The sequence below is a fragment of the Tachyglossus aculeatus genome, chromosome 18 (genome assembly GCF_015852505.1).
Source record: "Tachyglossus aculeatus isolate mTacAcu1 chromosome 18, mTacAcu1.pri, whole genome shotgun sequence".
Taxonomy (NCBI): Eukaryota; Metazoa; Chordata; class Mammalia; order Monotremata; family Tachyglossidae; genus Tachyglossus; species Tachyglossus aculeatus.
In genome coordinates, this window is record NC_052083.1 from 37,774,134 (window position 1) to 37,790,921 (window position 16,788).

Sequence of the window (16,788 nt, forward strand, 5' to 3'; positions counted from 1 at the left end):
CAAAGGACCTGAGTTCTAATCCCAGCCCCACCACCTGCCCGCTGGGGGACCTGGGGCAAGTCACTTCACTTCTCTGGGCCTCAGTTCCCTCGTCTGGAAAACGGGGATTAAGACTGTGAGCCCCACATGGTATGTGAACTGTCTCCAATCTGATTAGTTTGTATCTACTCCAGAGCTCAGTACAGCGTCTGGCACATCATCATCATCATCATCAATCGTATTTATTGAGCGCTTACTGTGTGCAGAGCACTGTACTAAGCACTTGGGAAGTACAAATTGGCAACATATAGAGACAGTCCCTACCCAACAGTGGGCTCACAGTCTAAAAGGGGGAGACAGAGAATAAAACCATACTAACAAAATAAAATAAATAGAATAGATAGGAACAAGAAAAATAAATAGAGTAATAAGCGCTTAACAATTACCATGAAAGAGAGAGAGAGAGAGAGCTGAAGGAGAAAGAAGAGGAGAGAGCTAAACATCAAACAATGCCAGTTGTGCTGACCTTGGGGCATAGAATGCAACAATTAAGTAGGCTGACAGGAGCGTGGCACATTGATAATAATATTAATAATTATAATATTAATAATAATAATAGCGGTATTTGTTAAGTATTACTCTATTTATTTATTACTCTATTTATTTTACTTGTACATATCTATTCTATTTATTTCATTTTGTTAATATGTTTGGTTTTGTTCTCTGTCTCCCCCTTCTAGACTGTGAGCCCGCTGTTGGGTAGGGACCGTCTCTATATGTTGCCAACTTGGACTTCCCAAGCGCTTAGTACAGCGCTCTGCACACAGTAAGCGCTCAATAAATACGATTGATTGATTGATAAGTGTTTAGTATGTGCCAGGCACTGGGAAAGTTACAATATAATCAGGCTGGACACAATTCCTGTCTTTCACAGGGCTCACAGTCTAAGTAGGAGGGGGAACAGGTACTGAATCCCCATTTCACGGCTGTAGCCCGCCCGCAGTGTTTTTCTTTTAATTTTCAGGGTCCCACTGACTGCCCCCGGTAAGAGGGTAAAATGGTCTCCTACCAGGGACGTCGCCAGGATGGAGTGAAATCAGAAACGTGAAAACCTTTGGAAAACACTACCAGAGCGCCGAGCCAATTCCAGGGATTAGGGCTGACCTTGGATCAGAGCCTCAAGGTCGGGAGCCGGCAGGCTCCGGGCGGAAAAGTAGGCATAAGCCTCCTCGGTCTGTCCAGCCCTTCTGAAAAGGAGGGTTGGGTCACCTCCGGCCAAGGGGACACTGACCCCTGCCCAGCGGCCCCGGCTTGCCTGATCTATTCTATTTATTTTATTTTGTTAGTATGTTTGGTTTTGTTCTCTGTCTCCCCCTTTTAGACTGTGAGCCCACTGTTGGGTAGGGACTGTCTCTATATGTTGCCAACTTGGACTTCCCAAGCGCTTAGTACAGTGCTCTGCACACAGTAAGCGCTCAATAAATACGATTGATTGATTGATTGATTGATTGCCTTCTCCTGGCCAGATTGAAAACTGCCCCCCTGCTAACCTGCCAACCTCTCCAGGGTGACGGGCAGCTTTTTTTTAATGGCATTTGTTAATCAATCGATCATATTTATTGAGTGCTTACTATGCGCAGAGCACTGTAGCAAGCACTTGGGAGAGTCCAGTACAACAGAATTAGCAGACACGTTCCCTGCCCTCAACAAACTTAAGTGCTTACTCTGTGCCGGGTGCAGTACTAAGCTCTGGGTTGGAAAGAGCATGGGCTTTGGAGTCAGAGGTCCTGGGTTCAAATCCCGGCTCCGCCAATTGTCAGCTGTGTGACTTTGGGCAACTCATTTAACTTCTCTGTGCCTCAGTTCCCTCATCTGTAAAATGGGGATTAAGACTGTGAGCCCCACGAGGCACTACCTGATCACCTTGTAACCTTCCCAGCGCTTAGAACAGTGCTTTGCACATAGTAAGCGCTCAATCCATTCCATTCAATCATATTTATTGAGCGCTTACTATGTGCAAAGCACTGTTCTAAGCACTGGGGGGGATGCAAGGGGATCAGGTTGTCCCACGTGGGGCTCACAGTCTTAATCCCCATTTTACAGATGAGGTAACCGAGGCCCAGAGAAGTGAAGTGACTTGCCCAAAGTCACACGGCTGACAATTGGCAGAGCCGGGATTCGAACCCATGACCTCTGACTCCAAAGCCCGGGCTCTTCCCACTGAGCCACGCCGCTTCTCTTAATAAATGCTATCATTATTATACAAGCTTAATGATGATGATGACGGCATTTGTTACACATTTACTATATGCCAAGCACTGCTCAAAGTGCTGGGGGAGATAGAAGGTAATCAGGTTGTCCCACATGGGGCTCACAGTCTTAATCCCCGTTTAGATGAGGAAACTGAGGCACAGAGAAGTGAAGTGACTTGCCCAAAGTGCCACAGCAGACAAGCGGCGGAGCCGGGATTAGAACCCACGACCTCTGACTCCCAAGCCCGGGCTCTTTCCACTATGGCACGCTGCTTCTCTGTGCTTAATCAGGTTGGACACTGTCTATGTCCCAAATGAGGCCCCCAGTCTTAATCCCCGTTTTACAGACGAGAGAACTGAGGCTCAGAGAAGTTAAGTGACTTGATGAAGGTCACACAGAAGACAAGTGGCAGAGCTGGGATGAGAAGTCAGGTCCTCCGACCCCCAGGCCCGGATTCTTTCCATGAGACCACGCTGCTTCCTTGGAGGGGTTTGGGATCAAAGAACGGTGCTGCCCGGGGAAACCCACCCCGGGGTGGCGGCTGAGGATGAATCGTCGGATGTACGGCGGAGAAATTTATTGACCATCTCCCTCAGACCGGGCCCCGGCTCCCATCCCATTTCCAGCATGCTCCCGGGCCCTCTGGTTTGGGGGGATACGGCCCCTGCAGGGCAGAGCTCTGCCCTCCCCTCCGCCCCTCTGCCTCAACGGGCATCAGCCCACGGTGCCCGGCGGGCCGGTTGACACTGCGGACGTCATGAGTGTGAGGCGGGAGCAGGGGTCGAGGGAAGGCTCACCCTCGGTGGAGGGACGGGTGGGAAGGAGCCGGGCCCGGGAGGAGCCCAAGCCTAGGATGAGGAGCAGCGGTGGGGCCCAGGGCCGGGCACAGCGGGTGTGGGGAGGCCTGGTGGGTTCTGGAGACTCATTCCAAGCCTAGTCAAGGGCCCCCCGGGAATGGGAAGGCTTCCGGGGGTGAGCCTGGAGGGGGGTCTTCTGAGGGATGGTTTTGTTCTCCTTGCCCTCGAGGAGGACCCCGGAGAGGGGGCCTGTAGGGTCCTGAGACTGGGGCGTGCCAGGCTCCCGGACCGGGGGTCCCTCTGGCTCTTCCGTGGGGGCGCTGGGCGACTTCTCCAGCTCCGACTCCCGCGTGGCTGTGTCGTTCACCTGACGGGGGGCAACGCGGAGACCCTCACCCCTGCCCGTGGAGCCGCCAGACACGGGGTCAGGGAACCCGCCCTGTCCCACAGACTTTACCTCACTGTGGGCAGGGATGTCTACCAACTCTTAATACGGTGCTCTGCATGCGGTAAGCGCTCAGTGAGGATTGACTGATTGAGCCCACCCTAAAGATCTCCCAGCTCGCCCGGACTCCCCTGGACCTCCCGCCGCTCCCCAAGGTCCCCACCTGCGGGACGTAGTAGGAGCAGTTGCCGCAGAAATCATGCCGGTGGGAGAAGAGCACGGCGGCCTCCACGTAGGGGAAGTGCAGGAAGCTGAAGGGCAGCTGGATGTGGAAGGTGAGACGGCCACACCTGCTGGGAACTGCCGGGTGATCACCTGGGCAGGGGGTGACCGCAGCCCCCGAGGCCCCGGCCCCCAACCCAATCACTCAATCAATACTATTCACTGGGCGCTTACTATGTGCAGAGCAGTGTACTTGGGAGAGCACAATATGACAATAAATAAGCACATTCCCCACCCATAACGACCTTAAAGTCTAGAGACTGTAATCGATCCATCAGTGGCATTCATCGAGCGCTTACTATATGCAGAGCGCTGTACTAAACGCTTGGGAGAGTACAATACGACAATAAACAGACACAGTCCCTGTTCACAGTGAGCTTATAGTCTAGAGATGGGCTTAAATAATAATAATAATAATGATGATGATGACGGCATTTGTTAAGCGCTTACTGTGTGTGAAGCACTGTTCTAAGCGCTGGGGGGGATACAAGGTGATCGGGTTGTCCCACGTGGGGCTCACAGTCTTAATCCCTGTTTTACAAATGAGGTCACTGAGGCCCAGAGAAGTGAAACGACTTGCCCAAGGTCACAGAGCAGACATGTGGCGGAGCCGGGATTCGAGAGCCGGGAGCCGGGATTACGGTCTTTTAAAGCCTAGAGACCGTAATCGATCAATCAGTGGTACTCACTGAGCGCTTACTATGTGCAAGGCACTGTACTGAGCGCTTGGGAGAGTCCAATACAACAGAATTAGCAGACACGTCCTCCGCCCATGATGAGCCTTATAGCTAGGGCTCACTCCTAGGATGGGGATCGCTTTCCGGGCGAGGGGCTCCCGGCCTGCTAAGACCTGACCAAGGACCCTCGCCGCCCCCTCCCCGACTTCCCCGGCCCAGCAGCCCTGACCTGTCGTAGACGAGGAAGTCGTCCTTGCCGCCGCCCAGGATGCTCCAGACGTCTGGGTCGGGACCATCCTGGGCATAGACGGGCACCCCGGGGGGGGCATGACGCTCCAGCTCCGCGTGCAGCAGCTGGGCGGTGGGATCCCTTTCGTTGACGATGAGGAAGCTGCTATTCCCTGCCCCGCGGCCGGCCAGGCGGTCCCGCAACCCACCGAGGCTGCGTGGGGAGGGACGGGGGTCAGGCCGGGGCCGCGGGCGGATCCGGCCCTGCCCTCGCCAACCCCCGTCTGGACCCCGACTCGGGCCGGCCGGGGCAGGCAGTCCCAGGACCGCACAGTGCGTGCCCGATCCTCCCGTCAGGCAGTCAGTCAATCGTATTTATTGAGCGCCTACTGTGTGCGCAGCACTGTACTAAGCGCTTGGAGGAGCACAATAGAACATTATAACAGACACATTCCCTGCCCACATTGAGCTTCCAGTCTACCCCCCTCAGTATCATCACCCCACGGCCCCTCTGGCCTTGTCAGCTGGGAACTGCTTCTCCCCTACCCTGGGCAAGCCCCAATCAATCATTCGTATTTATTGAGCGCTTACTGTGTGCACAGCACTGTACTAAGCGCTTGACCCAAGCCAGGCGCATTCAGCTCAGCTGGCACCCACCACCCTCCACTGGCAGAGGGCCCAGGAAGGGGCACCGCCTCCTTCTTTTCTGCAGGAGGTGAGGGAACCACACGGACCCCACTGCCTGCGGCTTATATATAAACACATACACACACACATACATTCATTAGATAATACATATATAATAGAATATGTAGTATAATATATGTGTATACATATTTGTTAAGCACTTACTATGTGCTAGGCACTGTAATAATAATAATAATGACGATGGTATTTGTTAAGGGGCTCCCAGACTGAGCCCCTTCCTTCCTCTCCCCCTCATCCCCCTCTCCACCCCCACCATCTTACCTCCTTCCCTTCCCCACAGCACCTGTATATATGTATATATGTTTGTACATATTTATTACTCTATTTATTTATTTCACTTGTACATATCTATTCTATTTAATTTATTTTGTCAGTATGTTTGGTTTTGTTCTCTGTCTCCCCCTTTTAGTCTGTGAGCCCACTGTTGGGTAGGGACTGTCTCCATATGTTGCCAACTTGTACTTCCCAAGCGCTTAGTACAGTGCTCTGCACACAGTAAGCGCACAATAAATACGATTGATGATGATGATGATGATGATGACTGTCTCTATATGTTGCCAACTTGTACTTCCCAAGGGCTTAGTACAGTGCTCTGCACACAGTAAGCGCACAATAAATACGATTGATGATGATGATGATGATGATGACTGTCTCTATATGTTGCCAACTTGTACTTCCCAAGGGCTTAGTACAGTGCTCTGCACACAGTAAGCGCTCAATAAATATATGATTGATTGATTGGTTGATTAAGCGCTTACTAAGTGCCAAGAATTGTTCAAAGCGCTGGGGTAAATACAAGGTAATCCGGTTGTCCCACGTTGGGCTCACAGTCTTAATCCCCATTCGACAGTTGAGGTGACTGAGGCACAGAAAAGAGAAAGGACTTGCCCCCCGTCACACAGTAGACAAGTGGCGGAGCTGGAATTAGAACGCAGCCTCTCTCTCTCCGTCTGCTCCCCTCTGCCAGTGCTCTCCCGCCGACCCAGCCCCCCTCCCCGCTGCCATCCCAGGCCCCACCTGGCAGCTTGCTTGAGGCAGAAGTGTCAGCTGGCCTTCAGGAGGGCCACCACGGTGACCCGGCCCTGGGTGCCCTCCATGGGGGCGACCCCGTTCACCGTCCAGCGCGGGGCCGGCTGGCAAATCCGCGTCCCGTTCTCCAAATCCGGCAGGGCCCCCGCCGGGGCCAACAAGGTGGCCAGCGTCAGGGCCGGGCCGAGGAGGCCCGACCCCGCCATCCTTTTCCACCTGGGGAATGAAGGGGATGACGGGCAGGGGTGGGCCCCTTGGCATTTCCACCCTCCCCCCTCGCGGGGTGCCTTGCCCCGCTCCCTCTCCGGGGCTGAGACCGTCCACTTTCTGTTCAACTGGGCAGAGCCCAGCCGACCCAATAACCAACCTCCTCCAGCCACAATAACAGTAAATAATAACTGTGGTATTTGTCACGCGCTCACCGTGTGCCGGGCACAGTACGAAGCGCTGGGGGAGATGCCGGCAAATCGGGTCGGACACAGTCCCTGTCCCACGTGGGGTTCACAGTCTTAATCCCCACTTACAGATGATGGAACTGAGGCCCCGAGAAGTGACTTGCCCAAGGTCACATAACAGAAAGTGTCGGAGCCGGGTTCCTTCTGGAATCCAGGCCCTGGCTCTGTCCACAGAGCTGGGAGTCAGTCAGAGAACCCAGTTCGGGGTCTCATGGGGGATCAAGGGTGGCGGGTGGGAAGAGTTGGGCACTTGTTTCAACTCTCCATTTCTCAGAATCCTCTACCTGTCCCTGGCTCCCCCTGCCTCCGAGGCCAGGCTTCGGGGGGCCTGGGGGTCTGTGCGGCAGGAAGAGCAGAAGATGGAGAGCAGGGAAAAGGCCAGTCCCAGGCCCAGCCCAGAACCCAGACAAATGGGGGCTGAGGAGGGGTGGCGTGATGGCAGGGTGGGGGTGTGGGGTGGGACACGGGGCTGGGGGGGGGGGTGGGGGGTTCGGCAGCCTGCTGCAGGGTCAGCGGCCCAGATCCCCCCCGACCCTTGGTTGGCGAGGCCCCCTGGGGCCGAACAGTCCCCCAACTGTTGGCTGGAAACAAAGGGGCTTTGTCCCAGGCCGGCCCGGGCCCTGGGTGTTTTCTCTTGAGATCTCAAAGCCGCTTGTGTTCCTGCTGCCGCTGCTGCTCCTGCTGCTGCTGGAGGAGGAGAAGGAGGAGGACGAGTAGGGGGAGATGAAGTGAGAAGAGGAGGAAGACGAAGAGAAGGAAGAAGAGGAGGAGAAGAAGGGGAACGGGGAGAGGAGGACGAGGAGGAATAGGAGGGGAGGCAGGGGGATGGGGGAGTCCCAGTCGTGGGATTTTCACAAACAGAATTCAGGCCCCAGAGCTCAGCAGCCCCAGCGGGGAAACACGGCAGGAGAGGCCGAGATGCCGGTGAGGGAGCTTGCGGGAGGAGAAAGGGAAGAAGGGAGTTGGGGCCAGGAGGAAGTCAGGAGGGGAGGATGCGCGCGGTATGGAGGATTTCCGGGGGTTTCTCAGCAGGCAGACCCAGAACCAGGGCCCAGGAGATGGGTTAGTGGGAGGGAAGAGATGCTCAACGAACGTGTGACTCAAAAGAGAGGCTGTCGGAGAGCCAGCACCTGGGCTGGGGAAGGCCTAAGAATGGCTCCCGCCCCTTCCCCCACCAGCTTATTCAGCTCTAGACTGTGCCACCGAACTGCCCCCACCCCCAGGCTGAGCCCCAGAGGAGGCAGCCGTGGACACAGAGGACACCGACCTTTGAACCTGGGCACCTGTCCTTCCTCTCAGCTTTCCCTCGGGAGTGACCCTGCCCCCTGGTCAGCCCCGTCTAACCCTGCATACCCCTTCCTCTCCCCTCCCAGATGAATAAGGACAACCTTGGGCTCCCCAGAGGAGATGTACACCAAAACAGAACCGGTTCACTCACTCGCCACCCCCCAGAATCAGAGACCCGAGGGGTTTCCCAGGCAGAGAGCAGGCTGGAGATGGGTGCTCGCTCCCATCTTTCCTCTTTCCCAAACCCCACGCAAAGTCCCTTGCCTTTTCTTTCTCCCAACCCTGCAAGAGACAGAGCTGGAAGCGACGGCGGAGGGAACCTTCAAGCAGAAAAAGAGAAAGAGGAGATACCGGGGCCTGGAGGTGGGTCCGTCCCGTCCACCGCGGTTCTCTCTGAAGCCCAACTGACCTCTGCCCATCCTGGGCTCTCTGGTCCTCACCTCCCCCCTTTATCTTCCCCCTCCCCCAAGGCCAACCCCGCCCAGGAGTAGGTGGGGAGCGGAGCTGGGGGAGCTGGATGGGGAGCTAGACAGGGGCAACCACCAGCCTCCCGGGCCTGGGCCCCCGGATAATAATAATGATGATATTTGTTAAGCGCTTACTATATGCCGGGCGCTGTTCTAAGCAATGGGGGAGATATAAGATAATCAGGATCCTGCCCCACATGGGGTTCACCATCTTAATTCCCATTTTACAGATGAGGGAACCGACGCCTGGAGAAATTAAGTGACTTACCCAGGTTCGCAAAGCAGGCGTGTGGTGGAGGCAGGATTAGAACCCAGGTCCTCTATCTCCCAGACCCGTGCCCTGTCTACTGGGCCGCACTGTTTCTCAGCAGCACCCTAAGTCATAGAAGCCCAGCATCTAGTCTGTATGAACTAATTTATTCCCAATTCCATCACTTTGGTATATACATCAATTCACTGCACATTCCATTATTAATCTTGACCACTCTATTTGTCCATATTTTTATGCCTGCTTCCCCATTAGAGTGCAAGCTTCTTGTGGACAGGGAACGTTTGACTTCTTTGTTTTGTTTCATACTTCCCAAGCGGGAATGCCCCAATAATAATAATAATAATAATGGTATTTGTTAAGCGCTTACTATGTGCGAAGCACTGTTCTAAGCGCTGGGGGGGGATACAAGGTGATCAGGTTGTCCCACGTGGGGCTCACAGTCTTCATCCCCATTTTCCAGATGAGGTCACTGAGGCACAGAGAAGTCAAATCACTTGCCCGAAGTCACGCAGCTGACAAGCGGCGGAGCCGGGATCAGAACCCACGACCTCTGACTCCCAAGCTCGGGCTCTTTCCACTGAGCCATGCTAATAAGTGTGGTATTTATCAATCGGATTTATTGAGCGCTTACTGTGTGCAGAGCACTGTACTAAGCGCTTGGGAAGTACAAGTTGGCAACATATAGAGACAGTCCCTACCCACAGTCTAGAAGGTATTTGTTAGGCACTTACTCTGTGCCAAGCACTGTACTAAGCGCTGGGGTGGTTACAAGCAAATCGGGTTGGGCACAGTCCCTGGCACCCGCGGGGCTCACAGTCTCACTGCCCATTTTGCAGATGAGGTAACTGAGGCGCAGTAAAGTGACTTGCCCAAGTGAGCGTTCAATAAGTATTCCTCCTGCTACTACCGTGGGGGTGGGAAGGAGTCCCGTTCCACCTCTCGGCCCCAGGGACACATTCCGGGGGGGGGAAGGAGAGACCCTGAACCCGCTACCACCGGGGTCGTCTGGTTAATGTTCCCGAGATCCTCTGGGGCTGACTCTGGACAAATATTTGCGCCGCTTATCTGCCAGGGCCTCAGTGTTCTCCTCTCTCCCTTAACGCCCCCTCCTTCCCCTCCCGCCCGGGATATTCACCCGGGCCCCAACCCCACAGCATTTGCGTCCAAATCTTTACATTATATATGATAAATTACCTATTTATTCAGATTAATGTCCATCTCCCCCTCTAGACTGTAAGCTTTTGCGTCCAAATCTTTACATTATATATTATAAATTCCGCTTATCTGCCAGGGCCTCAGTGTTCTCCTCTCTCCCTTAATGCCCCCTCCTTCCCCTCCCGCCCGGGATATTCACCCGGCCCCCAACCCCACAGCATTTCTGTCCAAATCTTTACATTATATATTATAAATTACCTATTTATTCAGATTAATGTCCATCTCCCCCTCTAGACTGTAAGCTTTTGCGTCCAAATCTTTACATTATATATTATAAATTCCGCTTATCTGCCAGGGCCTCAGTGTTCTCCTCTCTCCCTTAACGCCCCCTCCTTCCCCTCCCGCCCCGGGATATTCGCCCGGCCCCCAACCCCACAGCATTTGCGTCCAAATCTTTACATTATATATTATAAATTGTCTATTTATTCAGATTAATGTCCATCTCCCCCTCTAGACTGTAAGCTTTTGCGTCCAAATCTTTACATTATATATTATAAATTCCGCTTATTTGCCAGGGCCTCAGTGTTCTCCTCTCTCCCTTAACACACCCTCCTTCCCCTCCCACCCGGGACATTCACCCGGCCCCCAACCCCACAGCATTTGCGTCCAAATCTTTACATTATATATTATAAATTACCTATTTATTCAGATTACTGTCCGTCTCCCCCTCTAGACTGTAAGCTTCTGCGTCCAAATCTTTACATTATGTATTATAAATTACCTATTTATTCAGATTAATGTCCGTCTCCCCCTCTAGACTGTAAGCTTCTGCGTCCGAATCTTTACATTATATATTATAAATTACCTATTTATTCAGATTAATGTCCGTCTCCCCCTCTAGACTGTAAGCTTCTGCGTCCGAATCTTTACATTATATATTATAAACTACCTATTTATTCAGATTAATGTCCGTCTCCCCCTCTAGACTGTAAGCTTCTGCGTCCGAATCTTTACATTATATATTATAAATTACCTATTTATTCAGATTAATGTCCGTCTCCCCCTCTAGACTGTAAGCTTTTGCGTCCAAATCTTTACATTATATATTATAAATTACCTATTTAGTCAGATTAATGTCCTTCTCCCCCTCTAGACTGTAAGCTTGTTATGAGAAGAGAATGCGTCTGCTCATTCTGTTGTATTATATTCATTCATTCAATAGCATTTATTGAGCGCTTACTGTGCGCAGACCACTGTACTAAGCAATAAAGAGAGACAATCTCTGCCCATAACGGGCACTTAGTACGGCATTCTGCACACAGTAAGTTCTCAATAAATACGATTGATTGATTGATTGATTGATCTTGGCATCTGCTTTCTGAGCAGCAAACAGATGCCTTGAAAGACGAAGGGCAACTAGAGCTTTCTGTAGCCAGCCTGGTCTGTAACCAGCCGGGGTTGTACTTCCCAAGCGCTTAGTACAGTGCTCTGCACACAGTAAGCGCTCAATAAATACGATTGAATGAATGAATGAGGGAGGCCGGGGGCTGGGAGCAAAGGCTGAGGGAGAGAAGGGGAAAGGTGGTAAGGTTTGGCTCGAGTTTTAACACAGATTGGGGGCAATAATTATTATAATAATAATTATTATTATAATTATATTAATAATAATAATTATTATTATAATTATATTAATAATAATAATAATTATTATTATTATTAGTAGTAGTAGTAGTAGTAATAATAATATTTACTAAGCGCTCACTGTTGTGTGCAGAGCACTGTTCTAAGCACCGGGAGAGACAACACGGGTGGGAATTAGACACGGACCCTATGTCAGGGGGGCTTACCGTCTAAGAGGGGTCACGACGCTCGAATCTCGGCTCCGCCACTCGTCTGCTGTGTGGTCTTGGGCAAGTCATTTAACTTCTCCGTGCCTCAGTTACCTCATCTGTGAAATGGAGATTGAGACTGTGAGCCCCATACCAGGGACTGTGTCCAACCCAATTTGCCTGTATCCACCCCAGCGCTTAGTACAGTGCCTGGCACACAGCAAGCACTTAACAACTACCACGGTTATTACCGGATGTGAGCATTCACAGCTCCCCCCTTTGAGGCTGGGGGGACTCCTGGCTTGGACCTCAGGTAATCTTTCTTTCCTTAATTATCAATCAATCATATTTATTGAGTGCAGAGTACAGTCTTAAGCAATTGAGAGAGTACAATATAAGAGTTGGTAGACGTACTTCCTGCCCACAAGAGTCTCACAATTTAGAAACATTAAAATCAATTACGGATTGATTTTACAGAGATACAGATAAGACACAGAGAAGCAGCGTGGCTCAGTGGAAAGAGCCCGGGCTTTGGAGTCAGAGGTCATGGGTTCAAATCCCGGCTCCGCCAATTGTCAGCTGTGTGACTTTGGGCAGGTCACTTCATTTCTCTGGGCCTCAGTTCCCTCATCTGTAAAAAGGGGATTAAGACTGTGAGCCCCCTGTGGGGCAACCTGATCACCTTGTAACCTCCCCAGCACATAGTGAGCGCTTAATAAATGCCATCATTATTAATTACTGATAATGGACAGGCGGGGCTATTTGCCTGAGGGTGGGGTGAATAAAGGGTTCAGAGCCAATGCAAATGTGACACTGAAGGGAGAGGGATTGGGGAAATGAGGGTTTAGTCAGGGAAGGCCTCTTGGAGGAGGCGGGATTTTAACGGCCTTGAAGGTGGGGAGAGTGATGGTCTGCTGAACTTCCAGGCCAGAGGCAAGATTAAGGGGAGGGATCTGTGGTGTAATAAATTCATTCAATCTGATTTATTGAGCGTTTACTATATGCAGAGCACCGTACTAAGCGCTTGGAAAGTACAGTTCGGCAACAGATAGTTACAATCCCTGCCCACAACAGGCTCACAGTCTAGAAGGGGGGAGACAGACAACAAAACAACGAATACCATTATCATTATTATTCATAAAACAAAATAAAACAAGTAGACAGGCATCAAAAGCATCAAAATAAATCGAATTCTAGATCTCTACACATCATTAATAAAATTAATAGAATAATAAATGTGTACCTATATACACAAGTGCGGGGAGGAGGGTAGAGAAGAGGAAGGGAGTCGGGGCGATGGGGAGGAGAGAGGAAAAGGGGGCTCAGTCTGGGAAGGCGTCCAGGAGGAGGTGAGCTTTCAGTAGATTAGTGGAGCCAAGTGTGTCAGCTGGGTTGTCGTAGAGGTAAGGGAGGAGGAGGAAGAGGCAAGGTGATTGAGGGCCTATATTCAGGAATTTGTTTGATACTGAGGTAAACAGGTGACCACCGGAGGTTCTTGAGGAGTGGGGAAACGGGGACAGAATGCTTTTTAGAAAAATTATATGATTCTATGTGTGGAGGCCCATTATTGATGAGTTATTATTGATGAACTGATAATCTCAGATTGGTCAAATCAGTGGAGAAAAAAAATGGCCAAATCGGAGAAGCAGCGTGGCTCAGCGGAAAGAGTATGGGCTTGGAAGTCAGAAATGACTGAATTAGCTATTTAATGTGACTTTTTGATTGCTAAGTTTGTTTGTATTGACCTTTATTCCTGTATGTCTGCCCCGAGACTATGGTCTGGGGGGAGGATCTGCACTGTTTAACAAAAATAATAATAATGGCATTTATTAAGCGCTTACTATGTACAAAGCACTGTTCTAAGCGCTGGGGAGGTTACAAGGTGACCAGGTTGTCCCACCTGGGGCTCACAGTCTTCATCCCCGTTTTACAAATGAGGGAACTGAGGCAGAGAGAATAATAATAATGATGATGGTGGCATTTGTTAAGCGCTTACTATGTGCAAAGCACTGTTCTAAGCGCTGGGGGCATACAAGGTGATCAGTTTGTCCCACGGGGGGCTCACAGTCAATCCCCATTTTACAGACGACATAACTGAGGCCCAGAGAAGCGAAGCGACTTGCCCAAAGTCACACAGCTGACAAGTGGTGGAGTGGGGATTTGAACCCATGACCTCTGACTCCAAAGCCCTTGCTCTTTCCACTGAGCCACGCTGCTTCTCTATTGTATTTTTTAAGCGCTTACAATGTGCCAAGCACTGTTCTAAGCGCTGGGCTTAACAGAGCCTGGCAGCCATGAGGGCTCTAAGAGATGGGCTGGTTTACCTCAGCTCCCATTGATTAGCCATTAGGGATGGCGGCGAGGCATCGTCCCTCACCTGTGCCAAGGCCCCACGGGGGAAACTGAGTCCCCTTCTAGACTGTGAGCCCACTCTATCTGTTGCCAACTTGCGCTTAGTCCAGTGCTCTGCACACAGTAAGCGCTCAATAAATACGACTGAATGAATGAATGAATGAATGAACTGAGGCACCTGGCGCCTCAGGCCTGAGCCGGAAATGCCGACTCACCGCTCCCTGAGGGAACACGAGGCCGCCCTCCCAGCCGCGCCCTGATTGGCCACGCCCCCACGCAGCCGCGCCCCGATTGGCCACGCCCCGATTGGCCCCGCCCACCTCCCTGAGCGCCCTCCGCGCAGCCTCAGTCCGCCTCGCGCGTCCCTCGTAGCCCCGCCCACTCCTTAATTTCGCGCCTTTGTCATAACCCCGCCCACCCTCCGCCTCATTGGTCCACTCCTTAGCCAAGCCCCCTCTTCAATCGCGCGCCCCGCCCACTCCCGCCTCATTGGTCCACTCCTTAGCCACGCCCCCTCTTCGGTCTCGCGCCCGACCCCCTCCCGCCTCATTGGCCCACTCCCTAGCCACGCCCCCTCTTCGGTCTCGCGCCCGACCCCCTCCACCTCATTGGCCCATACCCGAGCCACGCCCCCTCTTCAGTCTCGCGCCCCCGTTTTAGCTCCGCCCCCTGCCGGCCGGCCCGCACGTGGCAGCCCCATCCTTCCCCGGGCCTCCCAAGGTCAGCCCTCCTCCCGCCCAAGGGAGCCTGGCAGGACTCGAACCCCGACCCTAGGGGGGGACAGCGCCTCCTAGGACCCCCCCTTTGGTAGCATTTGAACCCTTGACCCACAGCCGACCTTGAAGCCTCGCCCTCCGGCCGCACTCACCTCCCTCCCAGCTGGGTTGGGCCTCCTCCATGGCGGCTCCCGTGTGCCGCCTCTGCCACATCTCCTTCCACGTGCCCGCCGGGCACCGCCTGGCCCGGGACCTGCAGCGGCACTTCCGCTTCCGCGCCCTGGCCGTGCGGGAGAGCCCGGCCTGGAGGCAGGTGGCCCTGCGCAGCGGAGCGGCCGTCTTCCTGGTCAACGAAGGGAGCGGCCGGGCCGGGGGAGAGGAGCCGCTCTACGGCCTGGACCCCTGCCACGCGGTGCCCACCGCTTCCAACCTCTGCTTTGAGGTGGGCGACGTGCCGGGGGCCGCCCGGGCCCTGGGGGCACTGGGCTGCCGCGTGGCCGTGGCTCCCACCACGGTGAGGGACGAGGACGGCGCGGCCACCTACGCCGTGGTGCGGGCGCCCGTGGGCAACCTCAGCCACACCCTGCTGGATCGCTCTGGCTTCCGGGGACCGTTCCTCCCCGGCTTCGGCCCGCCGGGCCCACCCCGGGGGCCCCCCGAGCCTCCCGGCTGGGTCAGCCACGTGGACCACGTGACCGTGGCCTGCCCGAGGGGCAGCTCGCCCTCCCTCTCGCGCTGGTACGAGAGCTGCCTGGGCTTCCGCCGGTTCCCGCTGGGCCGGGGGGACCGCCCGGGGCGAGGCCTGGTGGTGCGGGCCGGAGCCGGGGGGCTGCGGCTGGCCGCGCTGCGGGGGCCCCCCGACGGCCCCGTCCCGACCCTGGTGCTGGCCGAGTCCCTGCCCGGGGACGGGCGGGACCAGGTGGAGCTCTTCCTGGCTCGCCACGGGGGGCCCGGCCTGCAGCACGTCGGCCTCTACACCCCGGACATCGTGGAGGCCGCCGGGGGGGCGGTCGCCGCCGGGGCCGGGCTCGTGGCCCCTCCCGCCGCCTACTACCTCCGGGAGGGCAAGGAGGAGCAGATCCGAGGGGCCGGGCACGAGCCCGGGCAGCTGGCCCGGCACGGGATCCTGCTGGACGGGGGGGAGGCGCTGGGCCGGCGCTTTCTGCTCCAGGTGTTCACCAAGCCCCTCTTCCCCGAGGAGACCTTCTTCCTGGAGCTGATCCAGAGGCAGGGGGCGGCCGGCTTCGGCCAGGGCAACATCCGGGCTCTGTGGCAGGCCGTGCAGGACTCCGTGGGCCGCTCTGCGGGCCGGGCGGGGTAGGCCGCGGCTCCCCAGGGGCCCTGCTCCTCGCCGGTCCGCGGCGGGGAAACCCACACTGCTGCGGAGCCACCTGAAGACACCCCCGTAACCGCCCCACCGACTCTGAAAGGAAGAGGAATTGGGGTTTCGAGGGGGAAGGGCCTGCAGGCGACCCCAAAGGTCTGGGCTTCAGGGTAACCTCCAGTTGCCCCCCCGCTTCCACCCTCTCCCCTTCCCAACGTGGGTGTAGTGGAATGGATTGATTAAAGTCTTGTGCCGAGAGCTTGGCTGGGGTGGTCAGTTGAGAAATGGTGTTCCTTTAGCCGTCCAAGTCCCGGGGCTACTGGGGTTAGCTCTGGCCGAGATGACCCTAGGAAGCCCCTGGCTCTTTCTCCCCACTTTGCTCACTTCAGGGACCGCTCCCGCCTGTGAAACCAGCTCTGGGTTCAAACCGGGCCCTGCCCCGGGCTACTGGGGACCAGCTCCACCCATTACCTAACCCTAGGAGTACTGACCCAGGAGGGAGAGGGGAGAGAAAGAAGAGAGTCGGGTCCCTCCGGCCCGGCAAGAGCCCGGCCTGTGAGCTGAGAAGACAGTCACATTTAGCCCAGCGAGGCC

The 16,788-nt window shown here is 54.4% G+C and overlaps 2 protein-coding genes across 2 annotated transcripts; one reads left to right on the forward strand and one right to left on the reverse strand.

Moving 5' to 3' along the window:
• Positions 1–2,792: 2,792 nt before the first annotated feature.
• Positions 2,793–6,582, reverse strand: LOC119940356 (selenoprotein Pb-like). The gene is made up of 4 exons (XM_038760586.1): positions 6,327–6,582; positions 4,603–4,815; positions 3,638–3,764; positions 2,793–3,396 (listed from the first exon to the last, which is right to left on the reverse strand). The coding sequence occupies exons 1-4, from the start codon at positions 6,542–6,544 to the stop codon at positions 3,166–3,168; spliced, it is 789 nt and encodes a 262-aa protein (XP_038616514.1). The 5' UTR covers positions 6,545–6,582; the 3' UTR covers positions 2,793–3,165.
• Positions 6,583–14,894: 8,312 nt separating this feature from the next.
• On the forward strand, positions 14,895–16,457 carry HPDL (4-hydroxyphenylpyruvate dioxygenase like). Its single transcript, XM_038760595.1, has one exon. The coding sequence runs from the start codon at positions 15,052–15,054 to the stop codon at positions 16,189–16,191; it is 1,140 nt and encodes a 379-aa protein (XP_038616523.1). The 5' UTR covers positions 14,895–15,051; the 3' UTR covers positions 16,192–16,457.
• The last annotated feature ends 331 nt before the right edge of the window (positions 16,458–16,788 follow it).